The 21,517-nt window shown below is 38.7% G+C and overlaps 1 protein-coding gene across 3 annotated transcripts in view; it reads left to right on the top strand.

Annotated features, from left to right (window-relative positions):
* The window catches only part of LOC150089255 (dynein intermediate chain 2, ciliary), a 317,847-nt gene that overhangs the window by 206,277 nt on the left and 90,053 nt on the right, over positions 1 to 21,517 (top strand). For all 3 annotated transcript variants that reach the window (XM_090388583.1, XM_090388589.1, XM_090388593.1), the window contains 2 exons: positions 15,775 to 16,022; positions 20,857 to 20,946. In XM_090388583.1, coding sequence (XP_090244709.1) covers positions 15,775 to 16,022; positions 20,857 to 20,946 — 338 coding nt within the window. The remainder of the gene's footprint in view (positions 1 to 15,774; positions 16,023 to 20,856; positions 20,947 to 21,517) is intronic.

The raw sequence follows: 21,517 nt of genomic DNA, 5'->3' as shown, positions 1-21,517 counted from the left end.
AAATTAAATTGATTCTTGCTCTGTTTCTAACCAGACATGCTACAGTCTAAAAAACAAGGTGTGGGATGTGACAAGGCCTGTTGGGGATCCTCATAGGATAAGCAAATATGTGGACTGGTTAGGACTACTGAAAGCAAAATCAAGCACAAATGTCTAGCACAAATTAGTGCTTTACACTAATCCTAGGAGTATAATAAATAAATTTTGCAAATTTAAAGTATTGATTAAGTCATCAAATGCAAACATTTTAGGGATATCAGAAATCTGGAGCCACTCAGACATAGGAAATGCAGAACGTGAATACATGTACAGAAGGACATAAAAATATAGGAAATGTATAATATGCATATAATTGTAAGTGTGTTATGTCTGTAGAAGTGTGTGTTCATAGGCCAAGTTACCTATTTCGTGGGCTGAAAATCCCAGAATAACTAATGGGAAAAACACCAAACCCTCTGTGAGCTCAGTTATCTACATACTCAGTTGAAGAGGACTTTAGAAATTCCTTCAATAATCAATTTGAATTGAACCCAGGCATCTCCATGTGTGCCAGATGGCACTGCCATGAAGGGCCATCCTAAACAGGACAGACGGGGGGGGGGGGGTATGCCCTTAGTTAAGAAGCACCGAAAATCTAATGTAGTGCATCTGGTTCATGTTTGTTGTGAGTGAAATGTTGAGTCAGTTTTGTGTGACATAAACACTGGGAAAACAAAATTGAAAGCAGGAGTATGCTATAGGTCAATGACCATCATCAGCATAATGCATAGCTGTACAGGCAAATGAATGGGCTAGTAAATCAAGATATCTCATAATGGAGGATTTAACTTCCTGATATTGACTGGAACTTGAGGATTGGTCATGCATGTTGGAAAGTTAGCAAGGTACAGCAATATTTTACCCCAGGGGCTCACATCTGGTGAGTATGGGCTTGGCACACCCAGGGTCCTGAGCTGGATATCATCATTCTTCTCTTTCTTGGTGATTCCTTTCTACTTCTCTCTCTCTCTCTCTCTCTCTCTCTCTCTCTCTCTCTCTCTCTCTCTCTCTCTCTCTCTCTCTCTCTCTCTCTCTCAGGGTAATAGGAAAATTTTTTTTTTTTTGGCCGGTGCAGCATAAGCCTCAGGCTTCCTTGCACCATATGGCTATTAATAATGATAATGATAATGATTCTCTTTATAGCAATGCTTATTATAATATAAAAACACATGAATGCATATCTTATTAAGAGGATGTCTTTTCTCCTTTTGTTGCTAAGAGTATAAGGAGACAAAGGGCATGGCATTCTGATGGGTGAATATGAAAGCCTGAAGAACAGGACTGAAGGTATTAAAATGAGGAATCCATCAAGCACTCAGTTGCCCAATTCAATTCTAGTCTACACTCAAGCATTAGAGGACACAGAAACAATCATCCCAGAGGCAGAATGTGTTGTTTCCACAGGAGATAATTATTATCAGTGATCCTATTGTAACCCTAAGATGTTGATCTCTGCACCAATCTCAACCTCTATGTACAGAATGTACAAAACTTTAACAATAAATTTCTTACCCTACTGGCAGCGTTGAACACCAGCCATATCATTTGTCTTGTCAAAAAACAGACAAATTATGAGCTCGAGGACACTGCTTCTGCTCCGCCAACTCAACTATTCTTCCTTCCTAACTTCACAAATCTTTCTGGTATTTTGAAGGTATCACTGTTATTGTGCAAGTCAATCGCTCTGCTCTGGAGATCTTCAATATCTACTGCCCACCCAGTGTGAAGATATCATCAGTGAAATCCTCAATTGGATCACTTCCATACATAAAGGAGGAAGGAATGTAATCTGTTGATTTCAACTTATCACTCCCCAGATTCAAAACATGCTTACATCTCTTGAAAATTCCCTCTCCAGCCTTGGAATTTATAGAACTAACACTCCATATACCAGAGGTAACCAAATTCTTGAGCTTATCTGTGCAAATATCACAGTATATTCAATACAGATCTCTACTATCAAAAATTGGATCACAACCAGTTTGAACTTCAAGCCATCTTACCACCTATCAAAAGAAGCCCTTTAGTTAAACAGAAGTTAATTACATCATCAAAATTTTTTAATAAAGACAAAATGCTGAAGCTCTTAAAATTCTATCCCTGGGATTCTCTGAACAACTGGCCATTGATTAAGCAAGGCAAATCCTAATAAAATGGCTTGGGTAAAAAACTTTAACCAAGTTTGCAGCACCCAAAGAAGTCACTATAGAAGTCTCTAGCACTATACCATGGTTCACACCTGATTTAAAGTTATATTTCCGAAGCAAACAGAAAAGTCACAAGAAATGGAAGAAAAGACGAATTTCCACCATATTACGAAACTTCAAGAAAAACAGAGCCCTCGTCCAACTCGAAAAAACACAGGTTGAATGTTGAATTTTACTACACTATTCCGATCAGATTAATGGAGGATGATTGGAAAGTGCCTTATACTAGTAATGAAGTTTGGAGGTAGGATTATGATGTGGAGGTGTTTCTTGTGGTGTGGCCTAGAGTCTTTGGCAATTGTGCAAGGAATCGTGACACCGCTGCAGGCCTTAAAAGTTTTGGACTATTTTATGCTCTTTACGATATGGCAGTTCTTTAGCTTAGAACCATGTTTGCTTCAACAGGATAATGCTCTATGCCATACTACTGGTGCAGTTCAAGAATAGTTGATGGACACAAATGTGCAAAATTTTGGTTGGCAGGTACAGAGTTCCAATTTGAATACTATGGAGCACTTACATGGAGTGTAATATGGCCTAAGTTGCTGATGCACCTGAAGCCCTACAACAACCAAACAACTACTTATATGAAAAATTGGAACATCAGGTTAGAGTCAGCCAAACACTTTCCCACATTGGTAGTTCAACTGGTCACTTTTCTGCAGGATGAATGGAGGACCCTATCTGCTGCAGTCTTTCATTCATTATTGGAAAGCCTACCCAGGAGGATGGAGTGTGTTACACTGGCCAAAGAGGATAATAGTGAGATCTCTAGCATGAGCTTAATCCCTACATCTTGATAGATGACTTTCACTTTCCTTTCCCCCCTCCATCATTGGAGGGACCATATCATAGCCAAAGATGGAAAATGAATGTAGAACTGCATATGATTTTCAGGTTACTTCAGTGTTCCCATAAAATTATAACCTTGTAACATTTATTGTTGAACTCTGTAGGGAAAACACAGCTCATCATTAGGGGTGAAAAGTGTATAACTTCTCTGTTATTATATTTGGAAGGATTTTCTTCCGTATATTTGTTTGGTTTCTCACTTACAAATTCTTCAAGTTTTGCTTTTTTATATTTTTGTTTTTAAATATATATTTAAAAATTTTATTTTTTTTGCTTTTGTTTGTTTTATATTTATACAGCCACTCCCCGGCTCGATTTATGGAAATTTGACTTTACGTAGGTTTTTGCCGGCCATTGCAAACTTAAAAAAATCGTGGAAGCGTATTTTGCATCTTGTAGGAATAAATGGAGGTATTGTGAAAATATCATAATGTGAACTCAATAACACATTGTTTTATTTTTTGTTAATTTGTTCCAAGACCTTGGAAGTTGAAATTTTTGCTGTATAACTAAGCTATTTATCTCTCTAAAAGGTCAATGGAAATTGCACTACACTTTCGTCATTATTATACGTTCCATTATACAAATCAATTTTAAATGCCTTTGTGATATTTTTCTTAAACACATTTCTGGAGGTCACTACCATAAAACAATAAAAACAATTTGCACTTTCTGGTTTATTGAGCTTTTCTGTTAGTGCAGTCTATTATAAACAGGTAGTAAACTCGGTTTTATTGCATTTGCGATAATACCAATAACTGGAATTCTGTGAGTTTTTACGTTACGGTATTATGACGAAATGGGTTCCTCTTCACTGAAATCTTTGATCATATAAAAAACAAATAAATTTTCAGAATCTTCTCTTTATTCCTATTTACTTATTACAATGGTGAGAGAAAGGGACCAACGGAAAGTGCAAGTGGTGGCAGTACAAGGAAATGAAACAAAATTGATTTAGAAATTAAGATGATTAATTAAGAAGTACGAAGCAGAACAAAGTTTGTCATTTATTGCAAGGAATTAGGTCTCGCTGCTTCAACAGTGAATACTATTTTAAGGGACAGTGTGCATGTATAAAAGAACATGTTAAAAGATCAAAGCATTTAAGATCAACAATGATCACAACACAGCATTCAGGTGCAATATCGAAGATGGAAAAGCTATTAATAATATGGATGGAAAATCAGATTCAGAAACAAGTGCCTCTGAGTCCAACGCCATTCAAGCAAAAGAAAGAAGTATTTATGACGATATTAAGGATAAATACAGTGAATCCCGAACCAAGTTTGTGGCAAGCAACCAGTGGTTTAATAGGTTCAAGCATCACGCTGATTTCCAAAACATTAAAGTTGAAGTTGCCAGTGCTGATTCTGCAGCTGCAGGGAAATTTTGTGATGCGTTGGAAAAAATGCCTTCTAAATCTCCACAGCCCTCAACTTCCACAGTGGTGTGCTTATCAGCTGGAAAGTTAATTCTGGCAATGATGCTCAAAAGGTAAAACTTGCTGATGTTATGCCTATCTCCTCTCTCTTTTTGTGATTTCATAATTTTGTAATTTTTCCTGTGCATGAGATAAAAAAATTGAATAAATAATTCTATTTAGATGTTTGTCGAACATTTATTTTTTGCTTCAATCAAATCCAACCAAATTTGCAAGTGCTGCATAAACATTTAGGTAAATTCCAACTTACATAGAGTTCCGCAGAACGCAACCCTTACATAAGTCGGGGAGTGGCTGCATATTTTTGTTAGCATATGTTCATAATGCACCTTTTGTCTTCACCATGTCTGTTCACATGTAACAATTCGACTCCCAGCAGACAGATTTTTTCATGAAATTTTATATTTGACCCTTTTAAAAATATTTGCAAAGCCAGATTTCTATATCTGGAAAAATTTGCAAAAATAGAAATCTCGCTGTTGTTATTTTTTCCCCTCATACAATTTTGTGTATAAAAAAGAAATTCATGTATGAGATACATTCAGAAAGTTCCCAGCTCATCAGAATTTTGCAATAAAAGTTTATTGAGTGAACAGTTGGGCATACTAACCTAATCACCTTCAAATTACCTTCCTTCTGCACACACACACACACACGCACACACACACACGCGCATTCACACACACACACACACACACACACACACACACACACACACACACACACACACACACACACACACACACCTACCCTCTCGACGTGGGCACCTGTATGTGGTGAAGGGAGAACCTCCCAGTGATGCTGCTGGCTTTCTAGATTAGCATTAGTGGGATCCAACACCTGTACTTTGGTTCCAGGGTTACATCATTGGAATCCAGTGTGTACAGTCATGCACTTTGATTTGCGGAAACTTGGAAAAGGTGAACATGGTGAGTGAGGAGCCTATCCTGATACACCACTTTGTCCCTTGCTTCAACAAGACAGGAGGTCCTGGACCAGCCCAACTGGAATCAATCAGTGGGTGGTTCTTACTGCTAGGGTCAACTGCATTCCAATAGATCTCCTTTCCTTTGGTCCTGGGACAGGATGAAAACCTATTGGAAATTTGGATATGATGCTCCAAGTGAAGTTGGCGTCCCATTCGCTTACACAGTACCTGCTAGTTCGCAAATGGTATTACCTCATAGGGCTCCATTGTGGGAGGTCCTGGACCAGCCCAACTGGAATCAATCAGTGGGTGGTTCTTACTGCTAGGGTCAACTGCATTCCAATAGATCTCCTTTCCTTTGGTCCTGGGACAGGATGAAAACCTATTGGAAATTTGGATATGATGCTCCAAGTGAAGTTGGCGTCCCATTCGCTTACACAGTACCTGCTAGTTCGCAAATGGTATTACCTCATATGGCTCCATTGTGGGAGGTCCTGGACCAGCCCAACTGGAATCAATCAGTGGGTGGTTCTTACTGCTAGGGTCAACTGCATTCCAATAGATCTCTTTCCCTTTGGTCCTGGGACAGGATGAAAACCTATTGGAAATTTGGATATGATGCTCCAAGTGAAGTTGGCGTCCCATTCACTTACACAGTACCTGCTAGTTTGCAAATGGTATTACCTCGTAGGGCTCCATGGTGGGGTGAGGTACTTATGGCATCAGAAATTTTTATTTTACTCCTATGAGTAATTTAAATCCCTCAGTCTGGTTCCAAAGACCAAAAGGAGTGTTCAGCTTCTATGGTAATTTGTGCACATTGCCTAGGAGTGCACCCTGATTAATCTACTGATCAGTAGTAGAAAGAGGAAAAAGAAATCCAAAAACTAAAAACAGAGCTGAGTATCTCCTATCAAGAGGCCAGAAAATGCATCTAACCAATAAATAGTAGAAGCCTTTGTACACACAGAAGGCTTTGGTGAAGTTTCCATCAATGTTAAGGTGACTTCAATAAATGGTGGGTAAGAGGAGTGAATGACTGATGGTCAGTCATTCGCTCCTCTTGGCCACCATTTATTGATTTCATTAAAACCAATTCAAAAGAGCCAATCAACTACACTAGCTCCTCCAAAAGAGATTGGCTCTTCCAAAAGAGAAGTAAAATCTAGTGCCTTCTCAACCTCAAGAACAAATTGATCTAGAATAGGAGGAGGAGACAGAAGACTTGAGTCTTGGAATTTTTTGCAGAGGAAGGGGTGGACACAGGAGAGTGTCTATACTTCTCCTAAAAAAGATAAATCCAAGGCTGAAAAAATAAAGCCCTCAGCAATTCAGAAGTCTACTGATTAATCTCCCAAGTCCAAGTAATGGCTAAATTCTTACAGTGGAATTGTCGTGGATTCTGGTGAAATACTGATGATATCAAGCCCTCTAGCAAAAGCATGAACCAGTTTGCTTTTGATTGCAGGAGACATATTTGAAGGCAAATGAAAACCCTTCCTTTCACAATGCTGTATGTAAGGAGAAAACTAGGGATGGACCTGCCCATGGAGGAATTGCTACATCAAACTCATTTCAACCTGTGCTGCTTTCTACCAGCATAGAAGTGGTAGTAGTTTGCCTTATGGTAGGATTTTTTATTAATAGTCTGATTTATTTGAACATTTTGATGACTTCATTGTGCAGTTGTCTTTCCCCTGGTCTACTTCTCAGGGATTTCAGCACTACCCCACATAAAACCCTCTGGGGTAGTGATGACATTAATAGAAGGGGTTATGGACATATCATAGAATGTATGCTCACTGGTAATAACCTTTTCCTTCTAAATGCAGGAACTAACACCTTTTTCTATGCCTTAGATTCTGACAAAATACTGATGCCATCGTGGCACTCCTGCAAAAGCATAAGCCAGTTTGCATTTGCTTGCAGGAGACATTTGAAGACATGAAAACCTTCCTTTCATGATGCTGCTGCTGTCTTACATGTGCAGAACTGGGGATGGACTTGCCTATGAAGGAGTTGCTATCCTCATGAGCAACTAGCTCCATTTCAACCTGTGCTGCTTTTCACCAACCTTCCCAGCATTAGAAGCATTAGCAATTCACCCTACGGTAGGGTTTTTATTAACAGTCTGTTCGATTTATTTGCTGTGTGGGGCCAACATCTTCCAGACAGATCTTGATAGCCTCTTTGTGCAGCTGCCCCCTCCATTCTACTTCTGGGATTTCAGTGGTGGGCAAGAGGAGTATTATGCTGACATTAATGGAAGGGGGGATACATCATAGAGATTATTGTCATAGAGGTTATGGTCAATGAGCACGTGCTTATTGACAATAACCTCTCTTTCTAAATATGGGAACAAATATCTTCTACATACCTACTTTTCTATCTGCTTCCCTTCACTTATTTGTAAGGTGGAGGAGAACCCATATGGAAGTGATCACTTCCCTGTGATAACCACCTTAATTAGTGGGACACTGTCTTCCTTTTCGGTTACCACAGTGCAAGATTGATCAGGCGAAATTTAACATCACTACAGACAGTTAACTGCGTATCTAGTAGTAGTAGTAGCAAGTGATGCAAGAAAGCAAGTGTATGAGCTTATTAGCATCAGCCAAAAAAAAAAAAAAAAAAAAAAATCACACCATTCCCTCCAAATGCCTGTCCAGTTCCTCCTTAAATTTATTCAACCTATCAACTTCCACGACGACAGATGGAAGTTTGTTCCAGAAATTAACCACCTGCTGGCTAAAGGAAAATTTCCACACATCTGTTCTACATCTGTCCTTTCTTAATTTGAATTTATGCCCCCTTAGGTTCATAATCTGAACAAGTGGAAGGATCCCATCAGAATTCAGCGTGCTCAGCCCATTCAAGGCCTTATACACCTCAGTCAGATCATCACCGCGCAGGTGCCTAGTCTCCAGCCACTGCAATTTGCAGAACTTAAGCCTCCCTTGGTAAGAGGATCCCTTCATCCCCCTCACCAATCTTGTTGCCCTTTTCTGTACATGCTCAAGCAAATCTACATTCTTCCTAAAATGAGGCCTCCAGACCTGTACGCAGTACTCAAGGCGTGGCCTGACCATTGCCTTATACAGAGAGACAATCACCTCCTTTTCCCTGCAAGCAAAATTCCTATATATCATTATATGATATATTATCTATATATCATATAATCAGCCTGTCTGCATTGCTCAGAAAACTTCATATCTGACTGCACAATTACTCAAAGGTCTTTTTCATTTTCTACCACCTTAAGTGTAGTACCACACAGTTGGTACGTTTATCTGGGATTACTTCTACCCATATGCAGTACTTTGCATTTGTCAAGGTTAAACTTCAGTTGCCACTTCTTAGCCCATCTGCCCAAATTATTTAGATCCTGTTGTAATAGCACACTACCATTGCTGTCATTAACAACCCTGCCAACTTTGTATCATCTACAAACTTCGACATTTAGCCTGATATACCTTCCTCAATATCGTTGATAAATATACAAAACAACAATGGACCCAACACCAAACCCTGTGGGACTCCACTAATAACATTAGTCCACGAAGAGCAGCACCCATTGATTACCACCATCTGTCTTCTCCCACTTAACCATCCATTTATCCATTGTAGCAACTTACCCTTAATACCATTCTGCTCCAATTTGTACAATAGTCTTCCATGTGCAACAGTGTCAAAAGCTTTCCTGAAATCCAAATATATGATATCAAAATTATTTTTTGCATCTAGTTCCTTTGTAACCACATCATAATATCCTATCAAATTTTTCAGACAAGACTTTCCCTTAACAAACCCATGCTGTGTCTGAATTATTGCTGCAGTCTTGTCTAGATGATCCTGCAATGCATCTTTAACCAGTGACTCCATTATTTTACCCGGACCAGAAGTTAAACTAACTGGTCTGTAATTACTCATGTCACCCTTCGATCCCCCTTTGTGAATTGGGGATACATTTGTACATCTCCAGTCCGTGGGAACCTCTCCTGAGTCCAAGGATGCTCTCATAATTATGGCTAAGGGTTTGCTTAGTTGCTTTGCCGCCTCCTTTAATATAACTGGATAGATCCCATCCACCCCAGGTGCTTTTCTTATGTTTAATTTCAATATCTCCTCCACTTTGCTCTCAGTTATTACAAAATCATTAAGTATCCTGCTACAATTTGATAACCTTCTGCCATTTTCAAACCATAATAATTCCTCATGTGTGCAAAATACTCATTCAGTTTGTTTGCTATCTGAGCAGAATCATCAACAGTCGAACCATCGATGTCAAGTGGACCAATCAGATTCATCCCCTTCCTTTTAGAGTATATATAAGTAAAGACATCCTTGCTGTTTTTCTTACCATCTTTTACCAAGGATTTCTCGTAATCTGCCTTCGCCTGCCTAACCTCCTTTGTGACCTGATTACAGACTAGCTTATATCTGCCATAGGCTTCTGAGTTGCTTGATAATTTATATGCATCCCATGCATTTTCCTTATCTGTCACGAGTCTCATTAGTTCATTTGATAACCATTTAGGCCTAAACCTTGAACAATATTTCTTAATAGGTATGAAACTTTTAGTAGCTTCCACGATTAATTCCTTGAATGCTTCCCACTTAGAATTTACTGTTGGTAACATCATCAGTTGATCCCACTGTACAGAATTTAAGAACTGTCTGAGACCACTGTACTCACCTTTCCAAAAACCCTTTCCTTTACCCCTGATGGTAAGTAAATCCCACATCAGTGCACTGTGATCACTGCCACCTAGTGGTTCCTTTATCTGCAAATTCTTAATACATAAATGATCACTGCTGATAACCAGATCAACAGTATTACCGTCTCTGGTTGCCTCTCGAACATGTTGCTGCAGAAAACAATCATCCAATAAATCCACAAAAAGTCTTACTAGTGTGTGAGTGACCAACCCACAAGTTCCAGTCAATATCTGGGAAGTTAAATTCCCCCATTATAAGACATTCCGATTTACTAGCTCTATTTCTCTGTACAATTGTTCATTATACTCATTAGGCCTATAACACACTCCTACTCTTATTTTTGATTTCGCAATGCTTATGTCACACAAAACTGACTCAACAGTGCACTGTTCATCTATATCAACTGGGTGCACTTCTTTTGATTTTATGTTTTTCTTAATTAACAGCATAACACCAACTCCCTTTCTATCCTATCTATCCTTTCTGTACACATTGTACTCCCCAAATTCCAGTTCTGCATTCCTTATATCTGTGTCACACCACGTCTGCTATCCCAACAATATCCACCTTTGATGTCTTGACCAACACTTCAAATTCATCAAATTTATTTACTATACTTCTAGCATTGGTATACATGCAAGCATACATGCTCCTATTCCTAGTTACTCTAACACATCCCATATACCCACCTATTTCATGATGACTGCCATCCATCCCTGAAACCCCCAACACCCCACACTCCAGGTCGCTACTTATTCTAATAGAAGTTGTGCAAGAATCACCTTGACCTCTGCCTGCAGCTATTGTTAAACTATTAGTACTTGTATCCCCCCCCAAGCTAGCAGTTTTCCGACCCGCCTAACACTGCCTCAATAGCATCAGCAAATATTCTTGCACTCCTTCTATTTAAGTGTATCCCATCCCTGTAGAAGCAGTCTCTCCTGTTAACAAGTACAGACCAGGCTGAAAAAAATTTTATCCCTTGTGCCTTGCACAATCTTTCCAGTGCCGAATTGATCGAACAAGGCTCTCATCATACACTCCCTTCTATCATGTCTGGGCAGAATTGCAGACACTTTCAAATTCAACCCTAATTCCTGGCTTTTTTTCAACAGTGACCTGTACTTTTAAGTAATTCTGCCGGTCTCCTACTCTTAATATCATTAGCATTAGCATTAGTAGGGGCATATGATGCAAGAAAGCAAGCTTATTCAGCATCAGCCAAAAAAAAAAAAAAAAAAACACACACCACTCCCATTTCACCCCTCCGTTCGTTCGAAATACCTGTCCAGTTGAGCTTTAAATTTGTTTAGGCTATCAACTTCAACAACAAGTGATGGAAGTCGGTTCCACCAACCAACCACCCGCTGGCCAAAGGCAAATTTCCGCACATCTATCCGACATCCGTCCTTCCTCAATTTGAATTTATGCCCTCTGAGGTTATTATTCTGAGCAAGATGAAGAATCCCATTGGCATTGAGCATGCTCAAACCATTCAAAGCCTTATACACCTCTATCAGATCACCTCGCCGGTGCCTAGTCTCCAGACTCTGTAATTTGCAAAACTTAAGCCTTTCTTCGTAAGAGCAACCCTTTGTTCCATTCACTAATCTTGTTGCCCTTCTCTGTACCCGTTCCAGCAGCTCTACATCCTTCTTGAAATGAGGCCCCCAGACCTGTATACAGTACTCAAGATGTGGCCTAACCATTGCTTTATACAAGGGAATAATCACCTCCTTATCCCTGCTAGAAAAATTCCTGTATATCATTGACAAGACAACATGAGCTACTCTTGCAGCTCGTCTGCACTGCACAGAGAACTTCATATCTGCCTGCACAATTACCCCCAGGTCCTTTTCATTCTCCACCACTGTCAGTGTAGTACCGCAGAGTTGATACGTTGCTCCGGGGTTACTGTTTCCCATATGTAGTACTTTACAATTGTCAATGTTAAACTTCATTTGCCACCTCTCAGCCCATCTGTTCAACCTTTCCAGATCCTGTTGCAGCAGCATAGCGTCAGTAGTGTCCTTAACAACCCTGCCAACCTTTGTATCATCTGCAAACGTGGACATTAAACTTGATATCCCATCATCAATATCATTCATAAACACCGAAAACAACAACGGACCCAACACTGAACCCTGAAGAACTCCACTAATAACATTAGTCCACGTTGAGCAGTGTCCATTGATTACCACTCTCTGTCTTCTGCCACTCAACCATCCCCTTATCCATAGCAGCAATTTGCCTCCAATGCCACACTGCTCCAATTTGTGCAGAAGTCTTCCATGTGCAACAGTATCAAAAGCCTTTCTAAGATCCAAATATATAATATCAAAGTTATTCCCTGCATCCAGTTCTTTTGTGACTACATCATAGTATCCAATCAAATTGGTCAGGCAAGACCTGCCCTTAACAAAACCATGCTGCGTCTGAGCTATAACTGAATTCTTGTCTAGATGATCCTGCAGTGCTTCTTTAACCAGTGCCTCCATTAATTTACCTGGAACAGAAGTTAAACTAACAGGTCTATAATTACTTGTGTCAGCCTTTGATCCTCCTTTGTGAATTGGGGTTACATTTGCACATCTCCAGTCTATGGGTACCTCCCCTGAGTCCAAAGAAGCTCTCATAATTATGGCTAGGGGTTTGCTTACTTCCTTTGCTGCCTCCTTTAATATAACTGGATAGATTCCATCCACCCGAGGTGCCTTTTTTATGTTTATCCTCAACAATCTCTCCTCCACTTTCCTCTCAGTTATTACAAAATCATCCAGCTCACTGCCAATGTTTACTTTACCTACATCATTCTCCTTCCTGAATAACTCCTCATGCATGAATGTAGATGCAAAATACTCATTTAGATTGTAAAAAGTCATTGTAAAAGGTCTACTACTCTTAATATCATTAGTGCCAACGTGTACAACTATATCACCTTTTGTGCCCTTAAAAGATGCTATCTGCTCTACAACATCATCAACCTTTGCCCCTGGCAGACATGCCCTTGTCCTGTTCCACCTATCCTTTTTACAAAGCATGTTCCCCGTTTCCCTGACAATAGAGTCAACAACTACTAGTTGGCATTCTGCCTTGGGGGTTGCCGCTGTGTTGCGTGATGACCAAATGCAAGCTCTGCCATTGATGTGGGTAGCTGAGAGCTTGATGGGCCCCTCAATTTAGATCCTTTGAGGGCATCCACCCTGTCCTTCAAGCTCTCATATAGGCCCATAACAACGCGGAGTTGTCGCCTGATTTCCTTACACTCCTTACATCATGCACACACAAATACATCCCCCATGGCAATATCATGTTCCGTTCCAGAGAGTTCAGCAAACATTCACAAGTTGCACATTTTTTAAGGCTGTGATGTGTTGGAGAATCGCCGCCCTCAGTTCTCCCCTGAGTCACAGCACTCCTGCCACTTTGTGCCTGTTGCTTTGCTGCTCTAGTTTGGGGCATGACTTTTTAAATTAATAAGATCAATAAATTAAATTAATTAAATGTCAATACTACACTATCTAATAGAAACAGTGAAGCGTTTTACGCTATATAATTATACGCTAGAGCTACGTAGTTACCTCAGTTAAAAATTTGAATTCCCTACCACTATATACAAAAACAATGGCTGCAAGATTCGAACGAAATAACGGTTTTACGTATATTAAGTAGTAATCCACAAAAACACTCTATCTAAATTAAAATAAAAATAACCAGCGTAACTATAAGACTACGTATTAAGTACAATATAAAATAACAATTATGTAAATAAAAAGGCAAACACGTATCGCTTTTTCGGAGCCTGTAACTCACAGCTGTAATTTTTAAAGAGAGTCAATGCCCTCTCTTTCAGTGACATACATCCCAGAAAATATTGTTCATGCAGCTGCAACTGCCATTCCTAAAACATCTACCTACTTTCCACTTTTTCCCACTAAGATTATTTCTCAAGTCTCTTGCCTTTTTTTGGATTACTTGTTTTTTGCTATGTTTTCAAATCTCTGTACCTTAACTTGTATTAGACTGATCTGTTATGCCTCTAGAAATTTCTGTTATCAATTCTAGTTTTAATTTCTCATCTTCATAGTGTCAACTGTAACGTTCACAAGCCATTTCCTAACCCCACCTTTAATCCTTTAATTTTTATTTTGTTTATAAATTTTATTTTCATTTTCATTTATTTTACTAACAGAAATTTTTTTTATTCTCATTTTACATCAGAAATAAGGTTGTTTTTGTTATTTGGTTTTTAGGAGCATTAGCAACTAAGGCCATATTGCTCTGAGGATATGTGGTGGTCATTCCCTGACCTTTCCACATCCTCCATATTTGGTGGTCACAGGCTAGAACCCTGGTCTAATCAAGAAGTGTGTGCTATGCACTGCTGCTCCTGCCGACCTGGCTACAGAGGTGCCCAGAAATGAGGATGCATGTTGCTATTTTGCTTGCAATCCTGGCTGTTGATACCTGATGAAAGGTTGGTTTTTTAAGTTTTGTGGCAACATCTTTATTTTGTCAATTTTGTTATTATTTATTTCTTATTGTGCATATTTTATTTGTTATCATCTGTCTCCCTTTTATCACTTTCTGTCTCCCTCAGTTTCTTTCCTTATTTTATTTATTTATTTATTTATTATTTATTTTTTTCACTTTATTGTCCATACTCTACTTAGGTTTAGCATTTGCTGCCGTTGACTTCAATAGACTACTTCCCCATTTTTCTTATTTCCACTTTCTTGTTATTCCACTCAACACATATATTTAAAGATGAAAGTTTAATTAAAAAAAAAAAAAAAAGTTCAAAAGTTCTAATATGCATCAACTTTTCACAATAATAATATTGCATTTTTAATTAATGTATGCATTGTGATAGATTTTTTAAGGTTAAATAAATTTCTGGACTTTTATATTAGCTGGGCTTGAAATTTTTCAGCCGCAAACCCACCCTTAAGGTGTGAGGCCTTGGGTCTGCTTCACCCATGGCCTTTGCTGCCACTCTTCACTTGCATATCATGAGTGAGTTTTATTTATATTTTAGTGAATCAATGTTATCAATGTTTAGTGAATCAACCTTAATATTTAATGCATTAGAAGTAGTTAACATTGATTTTACTTTTTTTATATTTTAACTGATTTCTCTTTAAAAAAATTGAATTCTTGTAGAGATTTTTACTTTACTTTTTATAAGTTTATAAAAAATCACAACAATTAGCATAATACTTAAAGGCATCAGAAATTTTTTATTTGCTATAAAGGTAAGAGGTAAGCAGCAGCCATTATCAATCCACTATAGGATGGAAGCCTCCTCAAATAATTCATGTTGAGGGAACTGGACTATAATCTACCACGCTAGTCCAGTGCAGGTTGGCAGATCGACCGTATTTAGCAGTCAGGGGCTTGAACCCCCGGTTTACTCAAAGAGCGTGTACTACTGCACTCCTGCTCCTGATCCAATACTATACCATAAATATTTGATTTTATTGATAAATATTGGTTTTAACTTTAATAAATTTTATACTTGGTGATAAAGTATGCATAGGAATTTTTAATATTTTTTCAGGAATTATGAAATTTGTTTTTCTTTTTAGATGATTTTCTTGAACAGAGTCAAGGTAAAGTGTGCCTCTTTTCTTTAAAGTGTCCCTCTCATCCTGAGAGAACATTCAACACTGACGCTGCTGTCTACAGCATTGAGTTTCATTGGCAGCAAGCTCATCTCCTTGCTGCAGGATTATACGATGGTTCAGTTCTAGTATTTAACTTGAAGACTAAGAAAATCCAAGCGGCATTTTGTAGTGTTGATGCTGATACAAAACATTTTGATTCTGTATGGAAGGTGAGATTTATTCTGGTAGTGTAATATCCTCACATTAGTAGAGTGACACAGAATTGTAATTTTTTTTCTAGTAAAGAATAATTGAAATGTAATTTTTTAGTCATTGAAATAGTTGACATTATAAAATAATTCAAACAACACACACTATTAGCAGCAGGAAGTATAGAAGTTTTGGATTTAGCAGCACACAGTTACAGATATAGCACTAAATTTAGGATTTAAAAGCTGAATTTGTAGGGAGTGACACAACCTAAACGTGTAGGTCAGTTGAGATGAGGGAACACGAGCTGCATTTTGACTTTAATGAGAGTAAAATTACTAACTGATCTTTTTTAGTTCTTGCAACTGGAACAGCGGCAGTGAACTCTTTTTAGCTCTGTTTTAAAGAGGTCTGTTGTGAACAGAGCTTTTAATATTTCCAAATTTCACAACTCACTGTATAATGTTTACACAGTTTAGCATTACTAAAGGCACATGATGCAAGAAAGCAAGTTTATATAGCATCAGCCAAAAAAGAATAAACAATCTTCTAATTTCACCCCATCCACTCGCTCCAAATGTTTGTCTAGTTAGTTCTGCCTTGAATCTATTTAAGCTATCAACTTCTACCACAACAAATGGAAGTTTGTTCCAGCAATCAACATGTGGTTGATTGCTGGAGCAAACAGCTCTGCAAACTTCCTCACATCTATCCTACAACTGTCTTTCCTCAATTTGAATTTATGCCTTCTCAGGCGATTATTCTGAGTAAGAGAAAGAATCCCATCAGCATTGAGCATGCTCAAACCATTCAAGGCTTTATACACCTCAATCAGATCACTTCACAGGTGCCTAGCCTCCGGACACTGTAATCTGAAAAACTTAAGCTTTTCTTCATAAAAGCAACCATTTGTTCCATTCTCTAATCTTGTTGCCCTTCTCTGTACTTGTTCCAACAGCTTTACATCCTTCTTAAAAAGAGGCCTCCAGACATGTATACAGTACTTAAGGTATGGCCTGATCATTGCCTTATACAAGGGGATAATCACCCCCTTATCCCTGCTAGAAAAATTCCTGTTTATCATTGACAAGACACCATGAGCTACTCTTGCAGATCATCTGCACTGCTCAGAAAACTTCATATCTGCCTGCACAATTACCCCCAGGTCCTTTTCATTCTCTACCACTGTCAGTGTAGTATCACACAGTTGATATGTAACTCTGGGGTTACTGCTTCCCATATACAGTACTTTACATTTGCCAATGTTAAACTTCAGTTCCCACCTGTCAGCCAGTCTGCTAAACTTTTCTAGATCCTGTTGGAGGAGCAGCATACCGTCATTAACGACCCTGCCGACCTTCGTATTGTCTGCAAACTTGGACATTAAGCCTGATATACCATCATCAATATCATTAATAAATACAGAAAACAACACTGGACCCAACACAGAATCCTGAGGGACTTCACTAATAACATTAGTCCACGAAGGGGGTGGTTGTGCAGGCAGATATGAAGTTCTCTGAGCAGTGCAGACGGGCTGCAAGAGTAGCTCATGGAGTATTGTCAATGATATACAGGAATTTTTCCAGCAGGGATAAGGAGGTGATTATTCCATTGTATAAGGCGATGGTCAGGCCACACCTAGAGTACTGTATACAGGTCTGGAGACCTCATTTCAAGAAGGATGTAGAGATGCTGGAACGAGTACAGAGAAGGGCAACAAGATTAGTGAATGGAACAAAGGGGTGCTCTTACGAAGAAAGGCTTAAGTTTTGCAAATTACAGTGTCTGGAGACTAGGCACCAGCGAGGTGATCTGATAGAGGTGTATAAAGCCTTGAATGGTTTAAGCGTGCTCAATGCTGATGGGATTCTTCCTGTAGTTCAGAAAAATCACCTGAGAGGGCATAAATTCAAATTGAGGAAAGACAGATGTAGGATAGACGTGCGGAAATTTGCCTTTAGCCAGCGGGTGGTTGGTTGGTGGAACAGACTTCCATCCCTTGTGGTGGAGGTTGATAGCCTAAATAAGTTTAAGGCTCAGCTGGACAGGTATTTTGAACGAACAGAGAGGTGAAGTGGAAGTGGGTTTTTTTTTTTTTTTTTTGGCTGATGCTGCATAAGCTTGCTTTCTTGCATCAAATGCCTCTACTAATGCTAATGCTAATGCTAAAAGGGCAGTATCCATTGATTACCACTCTCTGTCTTCTCCCACTCAACCATCCCTTTATCCATAGCAGCAATTTGCCTCCAGTGTCACACTGCTCCAGTTTGTTTAGCAGTCTTCCATGTGCAATAGTATCAGAAGCCTTTCTAAGATTAAAATATATGATATCAAAGTTATTCCCTGCATTCAGTTCCTTTGTGATCACATCATAGTATCCAATCAAATTGGTCAGACAAGACTTCCCCTTAACAAAACCATACTGTGTCCCAGCTATAACTGAATTCTTGTCTAGGTGATCTTGCAGTGTTTCTTTAACCAGTACATCCATTAATTTCTCTGGAACAGAAGTTAAACTAACAGGTCTGTAATTGCTTGTGTCACCCTTTGATCCTCCTTTGTGAATTGGGGTCACATTTGCATATCTCCAGTCCAAGTGTACCACCCCTGAGTTCAAGGAAGCTCTCATAATTATGGCTAAGGGTTTGCTTATTTCCTTTGCTGCCTCCTTTAATATAACTGGATAGATCCCATCCACCCTGGGTGGCTTTTTTTGTTTATCCTCAACAATTTATCCACCACTTTCCCCTCAGTTATTACAAAATCATCTAGCTCACTGCCAGAGTTTAATTCACGTCTGGCATTCCGCTCCCTGAATAACTCCTCATGTCTGAATGTAGAATCAAAATATTCATTTAGTTTGTTAGCTAGCTGTGCAGGATCATCAACAGTTGAACCATCAATATCCAATGGACCAATCTGATTCCTCCCCTTCCTTCTAGAGTTTACATAAGTAAAGAACTCTTTGCTGTTTTTCTTTGCATCCTTTGCGAAAGATTTTTCATAATCTGCCTTTGCCTGCCTAACCTCCTTTGTGACTTGGTTACAGACCAGCTTATATCTATCATAGGCTTTTAGTGTCACCTATTAAATTTTATGTATCCCATGCATTTTTCTTCTCTGCCATATGTCTCGTTAGTTCATATGTCATACATTTAGGCCTAAACCTTGAACAGTATTTCTTATTTGATATGAAAAGCCTAGTAGTTTTCAGGATTAATTCTTTGAATGCTTCCCACTTTAAATTTGCTGTTGGTAACATCATCAGTTGGTCGGCGCCTCCATAGCCAGGTGGGCTAGGAGCAGCAGTGTGTAGCAAATGCTTCTTGATTAGACCGGGGTTCGATCCCGTGACCACCGAATACGGAAGATGCGAAAAGATCAGGGAATGACCACCGCATATCGCTAATGCTTCTAAAATCCAAAAAATAACAATAACAATCAGTTGGTCCCACCGTATAGAATTTAAATACTGTCTCAGACCTCCATAGTCGCCTTTACGAGAGCAAAAACCCTTCCTTTTACCTCTGATGGTAGTTACCTCTTTGAGTAAATTCCACTTCAGCATACTGTGATCACTGCCACCTAGTGGTTCCTTTATCTGCAGATTCGTAATGCATGAAAAATCACTACTGATAATCAGATCAAGGGTATTACTCCCTCTAGTTGCCTCCCGAACATGCTACTTTAGAAATCAATCTTCCAATAAATCCACAAAAGCCTTGCTAGTGTGTGAGTGACTAACCCACAAATTCCATTCAATATCTGGGAAATTAAAATCCCCCATTATAAGTCTCTCTGATTTACTGGCCCAATCTATTTCCCTGTACAGTTGTTTGTTATACTCATCAGAGTTATTGGGCCTATAACACACTCCTACTCTCAATTTTGATTTCCCAGTGCTTATGTCACACCAAACTGACTCGACACTGCACTGTCCAGCCATGTCGACTGGCTGTACTTCCTTGGATTTTATGTGTTTATTAACTAATAGCATAACCCTTCCTCCCTTCCTATACACATTGTACTTCCCAAATTCCATTTCTGCATTCCTTACATCTGTGTGACACCACGTCTCTGATATCCCAACAATATCTGCTTTTGATCTTTTGACCAACACTTCAATTTCATCAAATTTATTTACCAAACTCCTTGCATTGGTGTACATGCAAGTATACATTGCTCCTGTTCCTATTCTTAGCTACCCTAACACAGCCATATATTTACTTGATCTGCAATGACTCCCAACAGTGTTTGAAATCTCCTGCACCTTATCCATCTCCTGTGGGACCAGTGCATTCTGCCTTAAGGGTTGCTATCTCTTTTTCCTGATGCGCAAGTGCATTCTCTGGTGTTGAGATGGGTAGCTGAGAGCTAAATGGGGCACATCTTAATTCCTTCGAGGGCATCTACCCTGTTCTTCAAGCTTTCATAAATGCCCATCGGAACACTGATTTGAAGCCTAATATCCTCACAGTCTTTACATTGAACACACAAAGACATTCCCCTTGTCTATGTCATTTTCCATTTCAGATAGCTCTGCAAACATCAAGCAAGTAGTAAATTTTTTGAGGCCGTGATTTGGATGGACAACAACACTCATTCAGTTCTCCCTTGAGCCACAGCCCTGCCACTTCTTTGAGCCCTTTGCTTTGCTGCTGTGGTCTGAGGAATGATTTCTGTTTAAATTCGGTTTAATTGAGAATACTACACTAAAGTAATACAGTGTATACATAAATGCAGTAATAACACTATGCATCATTTTTCTAGTAGTAATGCTAATACTAATATCAATAATAATCAATTTAAGCCAATTTAAAGCTACTAATATAATTTTTTATTATTTCAAAGGTAAGATGGATTCAAGACAATCTTGATGGACACAATAATTTTTGTTCTATTTCTGCTGATGGAAGAGTGGTTAATTGGGCATTAGTAAAGGTAAAATTCCATTTATTGCAGTAAATTTTGTTTTCATTTAGCAATAGTAAAAGTTAGTGAACATTGGTGTAAATGATCATGAAATAAATTTCAGTTATTCAATTTGTTTATTTAGAATTGCAAACCTTGGAATGATATTTATTGTTAGCACTGTTGGATAGCATTATTCCTTTAGTTTGTTGGAAAGTGCAGAAAAGCATACACAAGATACAGTCAGTCCTCGTATAGCACGATAGTTGTGTTCCTCGAAACCCTCGTGCAATGCAAAATCATGCAATATAAATAACAGGCCCTATTGGAAAAATAGGGTTAGGTGACTACCACCCAAGATTAAACACACATTTGTAACGAAAACATTACCAAACACAATAAATAATCGTAATGAAATACTTACGTATTTTATTACGACTATTACGTAATAAAATATTGCTTATGCTTTTGCTTCTATCGTAAGCAGACTTGTTTTATGTTTGATTTTCTATCCACAGATCACAGCCGTTCCATCTCTTATAATTCTTTGTGTCTTGATCTAATGGATTTTATTACACTTTGAGTTGTTCCTGCTATGAAA

The sequence above is a fragment of the Mastigoproctus giganteus genome, chromosome 2, assembly GCF_048544385.1.
Source record: "Mastigoproctus giganteus isolate SK-2022 chromosome 2, ASM4854438v1, whole genome shotgun sequence".
Taxonomy (NCBI): domain Eukaryota; kingdom Metazoa; phylum Arthropoda; class Arachnida; order Uropygi; family Thelyphonidae; genus Mastigoproctus; species Mastigoproctus giganteus.
Note: the sequence above shows the minus strand (reverse complement) of the source record. Positions and strands in the feature narration are given on the sequence as shown.